The sequence below is a fragment of the Suricata suricatta genome, chromosome 10 (assembly GCF_006229205.1).
Source record: "Suricata suricatta isolate VVHF042 chromosome 10, meerkat_22Aug2017_6uvM2_HiC, whole genome shotgun sequence".
NCBI lineage: Eukaryota > Metazoa > Chordata > Mammalia > Carnivora > Herpestidae > Suricata > Suricata suricatta.
The window spans coordinates 16,172,764-16,192,249 of NC_043709.1; the positions used below are offsets into that span (position 1 = coordinate 16,172,764).

The 19,486-nt window shown below is 45.3% G+C and overlaps 1 protein-coding gene across 2 annotated transcripts in view; it reads left to right on the forward strand.

The window, feature by feature from the left end:
• The first annotated feature begins 7,046 nt into the window (after positions 1 to 7,046).
• Positions 7,047 to 19,486, forward strand: part of APPL2 (adaptor protein, phosphotyrosine interacting with PH domain and leucine zipper 2) — a 54,233-nt gene continuing 41,793 nt past the window's right edge. For both annotated transcript variants that reach the window (XM_029953114.1, XM_029953115.1), the window contains exons 1-2: positions 7,047 to 7,233; positions 14,074 to 14,172. In XM_029953114.1, coding sequence (XP_029808974.1) covers positions 7,180 to 7,233; positions 14,074 to 14,172 — 153 coding nt within the window. In that variant the 5' untranslated portion in view covers positions 7,047 to 7,179. The remainder of the gene's footprint in view (positions 7,234 to 14,073; positions 14,173 to 19,486) is intronic.

A 19,486-nucleotide genomic window follows, 5' to 3' on the forward strand; every position in this document is an offset into this window, starting at 1 on the left:
TGCATGAAATGAACCTTGTAATTTGGGGTCTCCAGGTAAGTCGAGAGAGAGGCAGATAAATAAATACGATGATGGTACAAGTCTAATAAAAGGGTGTGCCAAGTCTTACGGGCAGATGGATGAAAGACAGGCAGAATCAGCAGAAGGCAACTCAGAGAAGGTCTTAGTTTAGCTACAGGCCCACATTGGTGCTTCCAAACTCCAGGAATCAGAATTCCTGGGAAATCTCAGAAATTCCTAATATCATGAGCTACTCCTAATATATTCCCAATGTAATAGGCTCTTTCCTCATTATTATGGCTATCTAAAAGTGTTTGACAAGTAAGAAAATTAAGTTGGGTAGTATTCATGAAGAACCTTCACCTCCAGTCAGCACACAAACACTGGGAGCTACCGGTGAACGTTACTGGGTGACACTTGAATAACGTAACACGCGTCTCCTCGAACTCGGCTAACAGCGCTACACGGCAGCTCGACGTTGTCAATTCTAGGACGCATTCCTTCTCTCAGGATTTGCCATTTCTTGGAACGCTGCTCAAAAGATTTACATGAAGCATACTATACATATAAACTTACTAATAATCATTTTCCTTGAAGGTGACTTAGCAGCAGGAGCGGACAGAGGCACAAGCACACAGACATGGCACCAGCTGCACGCAAGATGGACTGAAGAGTGGTGCTCCCTCTTCTGGCCCCTGCTCCTCTCCCGAACCCCGGGGACCTGAACCATGGCCTTCTCCCACGTGCTCCCTGGCAGCCTGTGCCTCTCCTACAGCATGCTCCTCTCTCTCTCTCTTTAATGTTCATTTATTTTTTAATTTATAGTTTATTGTCAAGTTGGTTTCCATGTAACACCCAGTGCTCCTCCCCACAAGTGCCCTCCTCCTTATTTTTGAGAGAGAGAGAAAGCAAGCAAGCAGGGGAGGGGCAGAGAGCGAGGGAGACACAATCTGAAGCAGGCTCCAGGCTCTGGGCTCTGGGCTGTCAGCATGGAGCCTCACGCAGGGCTCAAACTCACGAACCATGAGATTATGACCTGTGCCCAATTCAGACGCTTAATCCACTGAGCCACCCAGGTGCTCCAGCATGTCCACCTCTTTAATTACCTGCCATCATTAGACTGCAGCTCTCTTGAAGACAAGATGATGTCTGTCTCTTTTACATTATAGAACTTCCAGTGCCTTGCTTGGGGTTTGCAACAAAGTACATGATTAATTGATATGCACTGAATTGAATTTCATTGAACACAGAACTGATATTTAAGTTGAGCTTTAAATTTTCTTCTTAATGTTAATTTATTTTTGAGGCGGGGGCAAGGGGCAGAGAGAGGGAGACACAGAATCTAAAGCAGGCTCCAGGCTCTGAGCCTGCGGGGCTCAAGCCCACGAACTGTGAGATCATGACGCAAGCTGAAGTCAGATGCTTTACCGACTGAGCCACCCAGGTGCCCCTATGTTGAGCTTTCGAAGGCGAATTTATTAAGGGAGTTTATGGAGGGAAGGGCACTTGGGGCTAAGGGAAACAATCTCTGCCAAACAGTGTCTGTTCGAGGGCTGCAGTGATCTTCATTTGGCAGGAGTGCAGAGGGTCATGGCGGGAGGTATCCACACAGTAATCGGAGGCTGGTCGTGCAGGGGCTTGCATCCCGGTTTAGGAATACAGACGTGACCCCATAGGCCACGCGCAGCCGGCTGTTGAAGAAGGCCTCCAGGGACATATTCTGGAGACAGACTGCCCCGGGGTTCAAGCCCACCGCTGAAATTACCTAACTGTGCGCAGGTTCTTTAAGCTTCTCAGTTTCTTCATCTTTACAATGGAGATTATAGCAACAAATACTCAAGGAGGTTTTGGATAAGATGCCAAGAGATAATGTAGGTAAAATAATTAATACAGTACCTGGAACAGAATAATAATAGCTCGGTAAGTGCCTTTTGCTATTATTATTGTTCCTATTACCACCAAAGGGCCTTTTAAAAGTGATTAGTTAGTTATTGTGTGTATAAGAGAGAGCGCAGGCACATGCACGAGGAAGGGGTGGAAGGGGAGAGAGACAGAGAGAGACAGAGAGGGAATCTTAAGCAGGCTCTAGGCCCAAGTGCAGAGCCCCAATAGGAGGCTCGATCGCACGACCCTGAGATCATGACCTGAGCCGAAATCAAGAGGTGGACACTCAACTGCCTGAGCCCCCCAGGCGCCCCTCACCAAAGGGTTTTAAATAGCAGAGTGACATGATCAGATTTGTATCTTGAGTGAAAGTCAAAGTCCAATCCCCACCATGAGATGAATACTCAGAACTGATGAGCCTCTTTCCTCTTCCCTTCCTTCTTTCATGGTTTTCCATGGTAGTATCTCAGATGGAAAGAACTCTCAACCTTCTTTGAGGTTCTTCAGTTTCCTCTCCTACCTTCCATGGACTGCCTATAGGAAGGCAAAGCAAATGAAAGGATGCGTGAAATATAGACTGTGGTCAGAGTGCCTGGGCGGCTCAGTTGGTGGAGTGTCTGACTTCAGCTCAGGTCATGATCTCACAGTTTGTGGGTTCAAGCCCCATGTCAGGCTCTGTGCTGCTTCGAATTCTGTGTCTCTTTCTCCCTCTGCCCCTTCCCCACTCATACTCTATCTGTCTCTCTCTGTCTCTCTCTCTCTCTCTCTCAAAAATAAACATTTAAAAAAATTTAATAAAAATTTAAAAAAAACAGAAATATAGCCTGAGGTCCCGGGAGTCTTCGGTGGAGAAAACAGGAATAGTTATTCATTCCACAACCATTTGAAAAGAATTTGCTGTAGGTCAGGCACTGTGCAGGCATCTGGGAGGGAAGGGCAGAGGGATCCTAGGGTCAGCTAGCCTTAGGCTTCCTACTGAGCAGGCTTCCTTCTTTTGGGGGTGGTAGGAGGCAGGGCCCTGGCCTTTGGAACCTTGGCTCTGTCATGTCATTTGTTTGAGCCTCAGTCGCAACTTCTGTAAAATGGGAATATTGATATGCTTCTCATATTCCCATGCCCAAAGATGGTTTTATCATACCTTTTCCTCTCTCAAACGTCCAACACTCTCTCACCATCACTGTTTTGAGCTGATGGATTTGCTTCTTATTCTACTGAGAAAATAAAAGCAATCAGAAAAGAGTGCCTTCACCCTCCTCCATTTAATCTACCAACAAACCGTCTCATGTATCGATCTGAATATGCCATCCAATCACATGTGATTTGGATCTCACTCTCTTGTCTACTCAGGAACCATGCTCCTATACTTGTCATGTCCTATAATTCTCATCAGTATACAAAACATCTAAGAAATACAGTCTTTTTACTTCTCTGTGTCTCCCAGTCTTTTATGTGCTCTTGAAGCTAACTGGAGGTAGACTTCTGTCCTCTCCAATGGAAGAGGTCCTGAGTAATACAGGAGACATAGGTAGGTGCCTAGGGAAACAGCTTGTATATTCCCCCCATTGATCTTCAATGGGTAGAAGGTTGTAGCTCCAGAGAGTTCATCCTCTCTCTCTCCAGAGGACATGGCAGCTCTAAACTGTCCATCTTTGTGTTTCCTGTCAACAACCTCACAGCCATCCGGGGATTTCAGACACTGTTGGGTGGATGTTTGAAACGCACCCTCGCAATAATTGTGTTTTGTGTGTGTGTGTGTGTGTGTGTGTGTGTGTGTGTATGTTTTTTTTAATGCTTACTTATTTTTGAGAAAGAGAGAGAGAGAGAGAGACAGAGTTGGGGGGGGCGGGAAGCAGAGAGAGGGAGACATAGAATCTGAAGGAGACTCCAGGCTCCAAGCTGTCGGCACAGAGTCCAATGCCGGGCTCAAACTCACATACTGCAAGATCATGACTGAGCTGAAGTCAGACACCTAACCGACTGAGCCACCCAGTCACCCCTATCCTCGCAATAGTTTAATAGGGACAGACACTTTTACCTGAAACATTTAAAATTGCTCTCATGTTTGCATAAAAATTCCTTTTACATAGTTTTTCCAGGATTATCTGTTGAAGAGGAGGATAGTTGACTTCAGAATTTAAATGAGAGGGATAATAATGACATTAAATTAAATGGGAGACAGTGTTGAGTATTGAGCAGTCTATATTTAATGATTATATGAACTAATGAATAAAATGAATTAGCACTTTGCAAAGGTGTTGGTTTTTGTAACTTAGTTGTTTTGAATTTGGGATGCAGTCTCCCATAGAAACAACGTTATAAATGATACTTAAATGCCAAGAAATCCCACTAAGGTTGTTTACCATAATGTAGCAATAAAATGTAGAAAAGGAATGGCATGGTATAAGGATGCTTAAACATTTTTGAATACAGGTGTTTGAGGAAAAGTGACTTTAATTAGGAGAAGAGATGGTATATGAAAAATATCATAGTGATTCCCAGGGTGGACTTCTGAGACCTTTCAAGGATCACAGAGCATTGTGACTTTTTTTTTTAATCGTTGACTACCAAAATGTAACAGTTTTATTTGTACAAGTGCTTCATTACAGTCTCATAATATATAAAGCAAAAATTATGAGAAAAGAACAGGCAAATTCACAATCATAATTATAGTGAAAGACTTTAACACTTCTCTGAACAATTGACCAAAAAAGAGACCCAAACCCAAACGTAAACCAAATCAAACCAAACTCAATACAACAAAACAAAGCAAAAAGGGTAAATATATGGAAAGTTTGAATGAAATGGTGTACTGAGATAGATATCTAACTCCTAAAAAATACAGAATACACACTGTGTTTAAGCACATATATGGGTGTCTGTGTACACTCTTGATCAGTTTGTGAGCTCGTGGTTGTGGGAATAAAGCCCCATGCCTGGCTCTTGCTCTGAGCCTGGAACCTGCTTGGAATTCTCTCTCTCTGTCTTTCAGTGTCTCTGCCTCTTCTTTGCTCATGATGTCTCTCTCTCCGAAAAACAAAACAAAACAAAACAAAACAAAAAAAACCTAAAAAAAAGAACATATAAAGTGTTGGTTATATTCTGGGCCATAAAACAAATCTCAACAAATTTCGAACAAGAAAAATAATATGATATTTTCTAACTATAGTGGACTTCAGCTGGATGTTAATAAAAGATGATTAGAAAATTGGCTATGGTAAAAATTAAACAACACAATTACAATAGCCCACAAGGCAAGAAAGAAGTCGCATTGTGACTTTTTTAACATCTATTTTCATATTAGAATATATGCATTTCTGGGGTGCCTGGGTGGCTCAGTTGGTTAAACCTCCAACTTCGAGTCAGGTCATGATCTCACAGTTTGTCAGCTGTGCTGACAGCTCAGAGCCTGGAGCTTCTTTCAGATTCTGTGTCTCCCTCTCTCTCTGCCCCTCCTCCACTCACACTATGTCTCTCAAAAATAAATAAGTGTTAAACAAAATTAAAATGTATGCATTTCTTTCTTTTTTGTACAATCTTATACTATTCCTACCATCCGCAGGATCATTACTGTTTGCAGGGTAGGCAACTGATTACTATTTTGTTTTCAATTGGCTGGAAAGGTAGAAACAAAGCAAGATGGAAGGTTGAGGGAAATTTCTCTTAACTGGAAAAGAGTTGTAAGAGATGAACATGTCATAAACAGCAAATAAGTATCATGTCTCAGTATTCATATTTTTTAAAAATGATGATGCGCAATGCTCTTGAAAGGTTTACTATTTACACAGGGCATAAGATCTACACAGAGAAAGAAAAAGTGCCATCTGTTAAGACTCCTTGGGTGTCAAGCAAGGAGTTCAGAGTCGGGGGTGGTCTTTCAGGCCAGGGAAGGGGGAAAGAAGAGCTTGAATCTGGCCTTTGGAAGATGATCTGTCAAGAGAGGGCTGAGAGAATGTGTGGTATGGAATTATCTGAATGGTACTTGATAGAAAATATAGGAAAAGGAAGAGACATGGTATGAGCACGATTTTACCTAAGGAGAAAGAATATGGTGGAGAAAAGGATGCTGGATGATTTCCCTCATGGACAACGTACAACGGCCCAGGAAAGGTTGGTGCTGGCTAGAGCCAACTAGGAATAATGACCTTGGAGTCTCCAAGAGACCAGGCAGCAAGACATCAGAATTTCAGAGGTGTCTGCAACTGAGACTGTACCTTAATATACCTAGGTGTTTTTAGAGCATTTGTGAAATTTTATCATCTCCTGCCTGTTGATTCTCGTAATGTGTTCTATTAGACAAATCCCACTGATTTCTTAAAGAAGGAACTTCTGAAACCCTTGCCTTTGGTATAAAGGGACATCAAGTTAAAAAAAAAAAAAGAAAGAAAAAAGACCTCAAGTTCCATTTGCCTGTACACCCGATTCCTCTCACTGCTTCCTTCTCTTCCTCCTCTACCTTCTGTTGTTGGACCCTGACCAAATCACTCTCTCTGGGGCCCGTTGTCTTATTTCTAAACGAGAACAACGGAACTAGATTACCTATTCCTTCCAATTCTAAAAACTCGATTGTGAAATTTTCCAAAATGACAAAACACAACAAACCAGGAGATCAAGGCCTGATTCTACTGCTCAAATCAAACAGCTGTGGTTTCCGCAAAGGCTACTTCTGAAAAACACAGATGATTCGGTTATCCGTTTTCTTCTCCTGAATTAGGTGACTCTGCGCTCAGAGCTGCCATGGGAGCAATGGGATTTATTTAGAAAAAGTGGTGTGGCAGGCATAGGCTTTTTTCCCTCCAATAAAAAAGTGGCGAGGGTCACCGCGGCAAAAATCCGTTCGCTCCTATCTCCTTCGATTCAAAAGTTTTCTGGTCAGCCGCAAGTAGATAAACCTTATTGGTCCGCTCCCGAGTTTGCCGTGTGGGGCATTAATATGCGGACCAGCGTTAAGTATCCGGCTCCCTAACCGCAGACCTTGACAGCACACAGCGAGCACTAAGCAGTGGGCCCGCGCTACAGTCTGCGGCTTCCCGCGAGGCGGAAGCGGGGCCGCCACACTTCCGGTGGCTCACGCGCGCGCTCGCCACACTTCCTGTTGATCCGGCTCCTTGGAGGACTGGGCTGGGAGGAGGGCCGGCGGGTGGGCGGGAGGCTGCGGGGGCGGCGGCCTGTGGCCCTGGCGTGGGCGCGCGCGGAGGCGCGGCGGGCACGGAGCATCAGCCTCGTCGCTTCAGTCCAGAGCACCCTCGGCGGCCGCACCTCCCGCCGTCTGGTCCTCCTGTCCGGCTTCGCGCCACCATGCCCGCCGTGGACAAGCTCCTGCTGGAGGAGGCGTTGCAGGACAGCCCCCAGGTACCTCCCGCCGCTGCGGTCACCTCGCCGGGGGGCTGGAGGCCGGGGAGGCCCCTCAAGCCCCGGGATGAAGGCCTGGAGCACGCCGGGCCGGCCGGGAGGGGGCACCCCACAGGCGGGGCTGGAGAACCCGGGAAAGCTCCCTGTGGCCGGAGTCTTTGTGGCTTGACCCCTTTCCAGAGTCAGCTGAAACTGACGCTGCCTGGCCTAACTCGGGCTCCCCAGCTCCGCTGAGCGCTTCCGGCAGAGAATTTAACCTTTTTGTGCCGCAGTTTTACTCTGTGTAACCCGGGGCTAATCATTGTAACCGCCTCGTGGAGTTGTCGGAATTAAATAAGGGAATGCCTGTCAGGTTGTCAGCGGGCAACGTCTGGCAGAGTAGTCGTCAATCTTGGTTATCCCTGCTACTGCTACTGCTACTGCTGCTGCTACTACTACTACTACTACTACTACTACTACTACTACTACTACTACTACTGATGCGATAGGTCCTGGTGGATTTAGGGCCAAGATGGGAGGCAGAGAGCCCAAGTGTCTTTCCCAGCGCTACCCTTCGTCACAGTTTTCCCATTTGTCAAGAGAAAATGACAACACCTGCCGCATTTGTCGCACGGGGGAACTTCATTAGTACGTTCGAGGTGAGAGTTAAGTCCTTTGAGCTCAGTGGATGGAAGCTGGTGCATAAATATGGCAGATGAGTGCAGAATGACATGAGTTTATGATTAAGTGGGCTTCTCTTCAGGGAACTTTTGTTCCCCATTAGCATTTTCCTAACTTCATAATCCGCTCTCCTGGTTCTGGGTTATTTAAAGAAGTCTCTTTATTCTTAGGTGTCTCAACTCTTGAATAATTCTTGCGATTAACCTGTTTTCCTTCTCTTTGCGGCTCCTTTCCTTTTCCTACTTAGCATGTTGAGCTCCTTGATGGACTTCACTACACCCACTCTGCATCTTGCTAGTTCAGAATGAGTGTCAAAGGGCTGTGTGCTTAGTTTTCTTCTGCCTGTTTTTTGGTGATCATCTTTAGGTAGACAAGTAAGGAACTTGGGCAAGCTGTAGCTTTTTTTTTTTAATTGGCATCTGCTGGTCTGATTGACTTTTCAAAGGCTCTTTGAAGGCTTCAGACTGGTGGCATTTTAATGGGACCAAAGCCCTTTGGAGAAGTCATTTTGAGCGTCCTCACACACAGCGTGAGATGTGAAGATAATAAGGTAGAATTTGGGGTTTCCATTTGCTTTGTAGTTTGGAGACACTGAGTGCAAAGACCCCTTGCTTTCCTAACTGGTTGTGGTGATGGGCAGAGCCAGGTCAGAGAGCTTGTGCTGATTCTCCATGTTGCCCTCCCGGGTAAGTCAGCATGTGCATTTTTGGCTCCCACAGAAGCGAACAGGCACAATTTCGGAGTCATTTACAGGGTTTGCTCAGCTGTGAGGCAAGCACGGCAGGAAGCCTGGGTCCCGGTTCTTGCTCTCCCACTAACTCATCATGTGATTGGGGCAAGTCACTCGTCCCCACCCTGTGACTGAGTCAGTTTTCTCATCCGCAGAATGAGGGACATGGAGCAGATGATCTTGAAGGGGGGCTAGAAGCTCAAGATTCTGTCATAGTGCTTGGTTTGCAACTTTGAGCTTGTGTGTGGACGAGGAGGTGGTGTGGCACAGCCATTCTTATGGAACATTCCTCTTCACGCAGGGAATTTGTTACCGCCTTGGGGAGGTGGGTGTCCCCCTGCCAGGCTTCTTCATGAGGCTGTTCCGTGGAAGCTGATTTTCAAGAAGGTCTTTAATAGTCATCAGAGTACATTTATTTCTCAGTCTTACATGGGACATATGCCTAAAGCGTCCTTTCTTCCAAGGAGACTCCTAGATTTGGAATCGGAGAGAAGCTAATTGAAGTCCTTCATTTTATGTGGGAAGAGAAAACAGTAACAAAGCCCTGGATCACGCGTGCATTTACAGGCACAAGTCTAAACCTTCACCCGCGTTAGTTGATTCACTCAGTGTTCCCGACAATCGTTCGAAGTAGTAGGTTTCCTATTAAATTGACCAAGGATCAGAGAAGGGACATACCTTGCCCAAGATTATACACACTGCAGTGGCCGAGCCCGGATTGGAACCCAGGCAGTCTGCGTATATTGGTTCACGTTGACCCAGCGAACCTAGCACCTGGCTTTTCTGTCATCGGTGACCTAAAATGTTGTTCCACAGAAAGGAAAAGATCCTGAGAAACCCTCTATTTGTTCTAGTTTTAGGAAGAGTAGTTAACGAGGGTTGCTGGAGTATAACCACAGGATTGATTAATCAACACAAAAGCTTTTATACTTGAACTCAGTGACCCAGGAAGAGCTGAATAGCAGTTGACCGCCCTCAGACACATCTATTCATTTCCCCCTATTTAGTCCTGCCCAGTGTGTTTTAAGACCCGTCTGTGCGCGCGCACACATTATTTCTGGTTGCGTTTGCTACGTGAGATGCACAGTGTTTTAGGGAATAAGTTAACTTGTCTCCAGGGCTGTTGGCAAGCCTCTGCTCCTTGCCCAGCACTGCTGGATGCCGGGAATGTAGTGACGAGGTAGGGATGCCCGCCCACCACCGGTGCACGGTCTGTTCCGGTCTGTTCCAGGAGACAGATAAGGAAGCCGTCCCAGGGCTGTGTGAACGCACGCAGCCCTCTCGCCGTAGGGGCTTAGTGTCCTTTGTGTAAGCAGTACACTTTGGAGATAAGGTGCAGACAAAAGGACTATTGCTTGCTGTTTTCTTGAGTTTTGTTTGTTGCCCTTGCACTTGGCATAATTGAAGCACAGGGAAATTAAAGACTTAGTTCTGTTCAACTGGGAACAGCTGTCCTTGACCAAGCCAGGCTTTCCCTTACTCATGCAAGATGCCTCAAAACAGCCTGGTGGTTATGTTTTCATTGTGAAGAATAATACATATATTTGACAATCAGAGTTAGTAAGATTGTGCTGCTATGTGATCAGATATTATTCTGGAAAATAAAAAATGTCTAGGACTCTTTTATAAGGGGGCACCCCGTTTCTTTAAGATGGAGTGGTGGTGGAGCCAAGGGTGTATCCATAGGGTGTCTGGTTTGGTTTTTCTGGCAGACGTACTCTTAAGAGTATAGAATAGTAGAAGAAGAATGGGATTGAAATCCTGACTCTGCCACTGTTACATTATGTAGGTTACTCAGCCTTTCTGAGCTTGTGTTTTGACATGTGTAAAATTAGAATAAAAATAGTTACTTACTGGGATTCTTATGAAGACTACATAACATGCACAAAGTGGCTTCATGACTGCATGTCTCAGTAACGCCAGAAACCATGGCCACTGTTGTCTTTAGGAGTGATACGCACCGTTGTCGCTCATTCTTCCAAGTAGAGTCTTTGATGCCTGATGTACCTATGCCTGGTGCTTGGCCTTATTCCTTATGAGTAAGAACATTCATGTTCCCGATGGATATTGAAGCAGATACGGAGCTGATATTGTGGATATCAAAACAATGCCTTAAGATAGCTGGGTGTATTTTTTTTTCCAGCTGTGATTGTGGCCTAGCTGAATTAGAAAGACTGGACGTTCCTTGCCAGTGCTAGCGGGGCTCATGGTAAACATGTCAAGAGTGTAGGAAAACAAAACACTTGTGATACAGTACAGGTCTTTGGCAGTTATTAGAGGTGAGAGAGTGACAGGAGGATGACCAGAGGGACGCCAGCTCCAGACAGCACTTGGGCTGTGGCCCACAGAGCATGCCCACTGCTACAGCTCACTGCTAGGTGACAGGTGCAGCCTCCCGGGGTGGACAGAGCATGGCCGTCAGTGCCATGGATTTACATCCCTGCCCTGTGCTTCCCAGCCTTGGGAGGCCGAGCAAGTTTCTTAACGTTGATGAGCCTTAGTTTCATCATCTGTAAAAGGGGTTATTTATCCATGGTGTCTACCTCCTAAAGTTGTCGGAAGGATTCAGTAAGATAACAAATATTTAGTGCCCAGCACAGTTTCTCACACCTACAAGACGAGTAAAGGAGTTTTAGTTGTTTTTATTTCTATTCTCTTTGTGGAGGACATTTACACAAGCCTTCTCTTTTCATCTGAACCTATCATTTTCCACTCAATTTTACTCCTAAGAGTTGTGAAAGCAATGACTAGGACTCGACTAAACGAATATCAGTAGTAGTTAAAAAGAAATTAAATCTCCTCAATCCAGTTAGGTCATTCTTTCCTTCTCATTTCCCTAGACACATTAGTTATAGTGAAGATACCGGGATCATAACAGACATGGGTGAGTTCCTGCAGCATTGACACTATGACTACAAAAAGATGAAAAGGTCCTTTACTATTAGATAACATTTATAGATTACTGCTGCTGTGGTGTCAGAGCGAAATCACACACAGACTCATGCTCTTTTCCGAGTCTCCCAGGGACTCCATCTGTCACCGCTCTCTCTCTAGTAAATTCTGCCCTCGCTTAAAAAAATGAAATCATACGTGTAAAGCCCTTATTGTCTTTGCTTTAGTAAGTAATCAAAGTCATTATCGTCCTAATCAGTATCATCTGCTATCACCGTAGTCACACACCGGTAGGCACTTTGTGTATATTCATGATCTCATTAACCCTGCAAATTAGTATCAGAGCCTGAATTTGGACCCAGGACTGACATGGACCCCCAAGGTGCTCCCAGATCCTTTGAGAGGCGCAGCAGGCCATAAGCTCCTGGAGAACATGGAGTCGGTTCTCATCACCTTTGAACCCCAGTTCCCAGCACAATGTTTCTTGAGATATTGGATGGAGGCAGACACACATGCATCAGTGAATGAATGCAGTCTTTTTTCCCCCAAAATAAAAAGCATATTTATTTGTTTTTAAGTTTTATTTATTTATTTTGAGAGAGAGAGAGAGAGAGAGAGAGAGAGAGAATCTCAAGCAGGTTCAGTGCCTTCAGTGTGGAGCCTGATATGGGGCTTGAACTCACTAACCTTGAGATTCTGACCTGAACCAAAACCAAGAGTTGGACGCTTAACTGACTGAGCCACCCAGGAGCCCCTGACTGTTGGCCACTACCATTTTGCTGAGCACCTAGTAGTAAGCACTCTGTTAACAACTACAGTGACAGGGGCGCCTGGGCAGCTCAGTCAGTTGAGCGTCCAACTTCTGCTCAGGTCATGATCTCACTTTTGGTGGGTTCGAGCCCTGCGTCGGGCTCTGTGCTGACAGCTCAGAGCCTGGAGCCTGCTTCGGATTCTGTGTCTCCCTCTCTCTGTGACCCTTCCCTGCTCATGCTGTCTGTCTGTCTCTCTCTCTCTCAAAAATAAGTAAAACATTTAAAAAAATTTAAAAAGTATACTTTAAAAAGATGGAATGAGAGGTTTTTTTTATGTTTATTTATTTTTGAGAGAGAGAGGGAGACAAGAATCTGAAGCAGGCTCCAGGCTCCGAGCCCTCAGCCCAGAGCCCGACGCGGGGCTCGAACTCATGGACTGTGAGATCATGACCTGAGCTGAAGTCAGACACTCAACCGACTGAGCCGCCCAGGTGCTCCAGAAGAGTTCTAACCCAATGTTTCTCAGCTATTGGTGACATCTGTGAAGTCAATTATAAGATCTGGAGGGTCACAATCGTGATTTTTGTGAAGTGCTTTGATTCCATCTTATTAAAAGCATTTCTGTAACACACTGTCCATTCTGTGCCTCATGGGTTATTTTCAGAGATTCCATTATCACTGCCATGATATTTTAAATTCTCACTGTGCTGAACACATCAAGTAAAGTTCCTTGAGTAGAAGGATACAGTCACTTACAGGACACCTTGATACTTCTTTAGATGCCATCTAAGGGGTCAGTCTTCCTTCAGAGTTCACCGTGTACAGGCTCTATGCATGAGGACGACAGGAAGTGCCTTTCATCTGATGACATTGCTCAGCTGCTCCAGGGCACTGAGTTGTTAGTTTTCCTGAAGGAACTGCGCTCGAGTTCTTGTTAAGTTGCTGTTTAGTTTTCTGCCCAGATCTACCACTGCTGGACCCAGGGTAGATCTGGAAATTTCCTGGCTGTGAGTTTAAAGTTGGTTTAGTAAAAGATGACAAAAGACCTGAAAATTGACCGTAGTGTCTTAAGAGGAAAGAATGACGCACTCCTGCGAGATGTCCAAGGCTGCAGAAAACCAGACAGATGGTGAGCTGTTGGGGGGATGTCCTGCCGGGCGTCCACACCCAGGTAAACACACAGGCCTGACGCTGTGTTCAGTTTACAGCCCGGAAAGGAGAGGCTGCCTTTTAACTTTTTGTCTTAATTGGATGGACTGTCCTGGTGTGTAGGTAGGGCTAAGTGGAAACAGATAATAGTGCTGGGGCCTTAACTCTTTAAAACCTGGCTTTCCTTCTCTGGCCTCGACACTTGACTTTTATTCAGCTTGCCTCTGCATTGTAGGCTGAGGGTTTAGAAAAGCAGTTCTAATGCCTTTTTTTTTAAGGTTTATTTATTTTTGAGAGACAGAGAACACGAGAAGGGGAGGAGCAGAGAGAGAGAGGGAGACACAGGATCTGAAACAGGCTCCAGGCTCCGAACTGTCAGCACAGAGCCCAACGTGGGACTCGAACCCGCCAACCGCAAGATCACAACCTGAGTTGAAGTCAGAGGCTTAACCGACTGAGCCCCCCAGGTGCCCTAGAAAAGCAGTTCTAAATTAAAGCTCCAGAAATCAGCTCTTCCTGCTATTATCAGTAAAAGAATAAAACCAGAGAATAGGCCCCTTCCCTCTCCACATTTCAGAGGTGTGTGTGTGTTTTCTACTTCCTTTGTAACTTTTCCACTTAGAAATAAAATCGATTTCATTTCTGCTTTTCTTGTAGACTCGCTCCTTACTGAGTGTTTTTGAAGAGGATGCAGGCACCCTCACGGATTACACCAACCAGCTGCTCCAGGCGATGCAGCGCGTCTACGGAGCCCAGGTACCCAGCCGCTGCCTGCACCGGGGGAGGGGGAGGGGGAGGGGGAGAGGAGGCACCCTCCGCCCTCATCTCGAACTTCTCTCTTGACGTTGAGGAATTTGAGTCAGAACAACATCATTCAAAATCTGGAAATAAAATCAGAATCGTTTTCCTCACTTCCATTCGCTTTCAAAAACCGAGGACAGTCTGTTTTTATTGCTTAAGAGAGAGGGTAATTTTCCTGTAACTAGCAAAACCAGTCAAGAAGGACCACGTCACTGGTTTTAATTTTTTTCTTTTTAAATTCAGCCCCACAGGGAAACATTTGAGCCTCCTCTTCCTACTTGTGAACGTGCGGGGCCGGTATTCTGAGACGCGTTCTTTCTTTCCCCTACATGGGAGTCTTAGACGTCCGCGCCGGCGGGTAGGAAGGCTCTTTTCAAGCGCTTCCTCTGAAAACACTCGAGTCCCGCTTGTGGAACTGTTGGGTGGCTGCTTTGTTTTGAGGAACAAATATCTCTGACTTGCAAAACAATGCAAAATAAATTGCTGAGTAGCAAAAGTGAATCTTTTCGAGATCGAGAAGTGTCCATGTAAGTTACCTTCTAAGAGAAGACTTATGAATTGCTTCACATTGACACTGTCATATGTCCAAATATTATGGCAGCCGATGCTTTTGATTTCTGATTCCTTGCTGACTTAAATCTGCATCTGGGGGCGCCTGGGTGGCTCAGTCAGTTGAGCATCTGATTTTGGCTTAGGTAATGATCTCACGGTTCATGGGTTCGAGCCCTGTGTCGGGCTCCATGCTGACAGCTCAGAGCCTGGAGCCTGTCTTCAGATTCTCTGTCTCCCTCTGTCTCTGACCCTCCCCTGCTCACGTGGTCTCAATCTCTCCCTCAAAAATAAAGAAAACATTAAAAAAAATTAAGAAAAAAATCTGCATGTGTTACTGTTTCTCTCACCAATGACCTCTAAAGAAATGCCATGCTCTGTATCAAATACATATATGTAAATGATTGTGGATAGTTATTATGTGGCTCTTAACATTCACTTATGATCATTTGTTATTGTCATTGTTTTATTAGTCCTTGCCATTGAGGAGCTTACATTTGGGGTGGAGGACAGAGAAAACAATTATGTAAGCGTGCTCGTGCCACTCGGAGAGGAGGTCACCTACCCCTGAGGAACTGTGCTCAGCACCCAAGAGAGGGTGTCTGTGGTCATGGACATTGACTGAATGTTTCAGAGCATTTGGGCATCATTTCAGGACTTTGATAGGAGGTTTCATTTAAATTCCCCAGCAGCTCTGTGAGCTGGGCGTTGTTGTCATTATCCTCATTTTATAGGTTAGCAGACTGAAGGATTCTGATGACCAGGAGCTTGTCAAGTGCACTCTGTTAACACGTAGCAGACCAAGTCAGCCTGAAGCCAGAGCCCAAACTCTCAGCCACGAAGCTTGGGGTGGCCTGAGTAGGAAGTAGTAGAGACGTGGAAAGAAGTGGGTGAATTTCAGAGGTGTTTAGGAGGCGGGTTGGTGACTGGATGTGAAGGGGTCCGATGTGTAAAGGATGAGTCAGGATGCTCGAACAACAGGGCGGATGATTGGGAGCACATAGGAAGGAGATGGAGGGTGTGTGGCAGGAATGACAGGGATGCCAGTCATAATTCTTTCTTGGACGGCTGATTTGGGGTGTCCAAAGTGGAGAAAGACCTTGTTGAAAGTTCACATCTAGAGTTCAGGCTGGAGATACAGATTTGCAAACTATGCCATATTATACAGTGCAACTTAATTGCAATTAATTTTTTTAAAGCATTCTTTTTTTTTTTAATGTTTATTTTTGAGAGAAAGAGCGTGAGTAGGGGAGGGGCAGAGAGAGAGAGAGGGAGACACAAAATCCGAAACAGGCTCCAGGCTCTGAGCTGTCACCACAGAGTCCAACGCGGGGCTCAAACCCACAAACTGTGAGATCATGACCTGAGCTGAAGTCAGCCACCCAACCGACTGAGCCACCCAGATGCCCCTAATTGCAATTAATTTAAAAACCCAAACAAATCACGTGCTTCTATGTGATTTTACTTCTTTGGTTGAGACATTCAGAAACTAGAGACTTATTATGTCAATTTTTTAAAACCCTACTTGTTTATATTGTATGTTTTTATATTTTTCTCTACATAGTCAAAATGTAAGAAAATAGGATTTTTTTGTTTTTTACTGAACTTAACACCTGAACTTACCTGCTGTTCAGTAACTTGAATACTGTCATTAAATGATTTATCTCTTGTTTAAGGTTTAGGAACCCCAAGACTGAGGGACTGTGTCTCTGTCACGTCAAGAGTCTGTCCTGCCTTTCCATGTCTGTCAGAATCATTTACCCAGAGATGTCCAAATGCTTTCTTTATGTGTTTTTCCTTTTGGGCCAGAAAACTACATTTTGCCAAAATTAAGTGGGTCGTACATTCCAAGAGTCTGTAAACTGGCTTTTAATTCACACCACATGATCATCACATGGGCTCTCCACTGGCCAGAAACCCTTCCTCCTGCCTCGGCATTTCCTGCAGCGGGAAGGGCTGGCCAGGGCTGCCAGGCTCGGCGGCAGAGTCGAGCACTGGCCATCAGCATCCGGGTCGGTTGGGTCAGGGTCAGGTGGTTTTTAGGTCCATTTGAATGCTTCGGTGTTTTGTTCCTTTTTTTTTTTTTTTAATGTTTTATTTATTTTTGATACAGAGAGAGACAGAGCATGAGAGGGGGAGGGGCAGAGAGAAGGAGACACAGAACTGGAAGCAGGTTCCAGGCTCTGAGCTAGCTGTCAGCACAGAGCCTGACGCGGGGCTCGAACCCACAAACGTGAGATCTGACCTGAGCTGAAGTCGGAGACTTAACCGACTAAGCCACCCAGGCGCCCCTGTTCCTTTTTAATTAAAAAAAAAAAAAACTTTTTTGACTCTTCTTTGATCAGTTTGTGTGTGTGTATGTGTGTGTGTGTGTGTGTGTATACAGATATGGATGGGCATGTGTTTGTAGTAATACTTATTTGTGTTTTCATTCAACGTTTTTCCCCTAAGTTGTGTTTTCTCAGTTTGCTTAACATTATCACTTACATAGTTTACACCTAGACATGTTGATTTAAATTAATAGGGCTTATAATCTTTTTTAACAACACAGGCACTTAGCAAGGTGTTTTTTATTATTATATTTTAAATATAGTATAGCAGATTTATGCTGCCGATAAATGTTCATAAGCGATACTTTGAATCGGACCAAGTGGTAAATTTCTGTATTCTGCTAGGGCGAATGCCATTGGACCACAGTGTCAGAAAGAGGAAGAGTGAGAAAAACTAGAAGAAGGTTATGTGAGCAGTTTTGCTGATTGTAGCTGGTTTGGGGGAAATGTTAAATTTTACTTGACGTAAGTGGTAGACTGAATCTGTGGCCCGCCAGCTGTTCTCAGCAGTTCACAGCCGTCCCTGAAGTCACGCCTGGTCGTTAACTGTCAGATGTGCCTTTGCACATGGTGGGAACTGACTACCTCGTTGTGAGTTGTCTGAGTGAGGGAAGCCGCACTGACCCAGCAGACACGGGTCACTTGGAAACGTGCTGTCGTGCAAACTGCTGGCTGCAGTGAAAATCTCCATAGTGTCTGAATCGACGCATGTGTACACATACTCAGCTCAGTCTCAAATTTTGCATTTAATACATCTGGTATACAGAATCACATATACAGTCAAACAGATCTGCCGTAATTTTGTTTCTTTCTTGGAGACGTTAAAACATTTTAAATCTTTGGGGCACCTGGGTGGCTCAGTCTGTTAAGTGTCTGCTTTTGATTTCAGCTCAGGTCATGATCCCAATGATTCATGAGATCAAGCCCCACGCTGGACTCAGCACTGACAATAAGCACCCTGCTTGGGATTCTCTCTCCCTCTCTTTCTGCCTCCCCCCACAAAAATACAAAACAAAATAGTAGGCTGTTAAGTTTTGGGGGAATTAAAAGATTTTGGGCTGCACGGGGCGGGGTCAGCTCCTCTAACCCCTGTGTAGTTCAAGGGTCCACAGGATAGAGATGTCCAGTCAAGCAAGCTAATGTACCTACCTGGGAAATAAGAGGAGCGGATTCAGGAGTGTGAGCTTGTAATAAGCATGAGGATGGGTTCGGAAGGCAGATAGGGTCAGAACCGCATCTGTTAGTAACAGAAATAGTAGCTATGTACCCATTTGTTGGGTACATAAACACACCGCACACCAGGCTAAGCGTCTCCTTTGTAGAGGCTCATTGAGCTTTCACAAGAAAGGAGCGGTATTACTCTAGCGTGTGTTTGCAGGTCAGTAAACTGAGACTCGGGTCATATAACTTGCCTAATGTCACAGTGACACAACTGGAATTTGCACTCGGGCCTTTGACTCCCACACGCACAGTCCCCCTCCGAACCACTGCGCAGGACTCTTCAGACATACCGGTCTCCAGAAGTGGCGGCGGAGGCTAAGGAAGTAGGAGTGTTCAGAGGTTGTTCCTGTTACTCCACAAGAGCCGAGCACCTACGTAGCACGGCGCTCCCCCTTAGGCTGCCAGTTCGCTGTCTGACGTTTCCGCAGTCCAGAAGCCAGTGCTCCGCCTCCCGCACATCACCAGAAGGTCAATGGTAGCCTGACGCTGCGTCACCCCCCCCCTCATCTCACCACAGAGGCATCTTTCCATCTCACACCCTCCACGAGGGAGGGTGAGTACAGCATGAGGTATTTTGAGAGAGAGAAGAGAGACTACCTTCACGTGGCTTTTATGACTGTATCCAGTTGGCCCGTGAACAACACGGGGTGGGGCGCTGACCTCCAGACCCTTGAAAATCCTCATGTAACTTAACGCCCCCCAAATTTAACTACTAATAGCCTACTGCTGGCCAGAAGCCTTCCAGTGACATAAAGCATAGACTAACATGTACTTTGTATGTTGTATGTGTTGTATACAGTATGCTTACAATAAAATAAACTGGAGGAAAGATGTTATTAAGAAAATCACAAGGAGAAAATACCTTTACAGTGCTGTGTTTATTGAAAAAAATTCGTGTAAGTTGACCTGCATAGTTCAAACCCATGTTTTTCAAGGGTCAGCTGTACTGTAATTTTTCCATTTTGCTATTATGTGTTGTTAATTTCTCACTATGCCTAATTTATATATTAAAGCTTAATCATAAGTATGTATGTATAGGAAAAAACAGCGTAGATGGAGTTCAGTGCTAGCCATGATCTCAGGCATCCACCCAGGGTCTGGCAGTGTGTCCCCCATGGCAAGGGGGCCTCCTGTATGTTAGAGGTGGGAGCCAAGTCCTTTTTGTATCC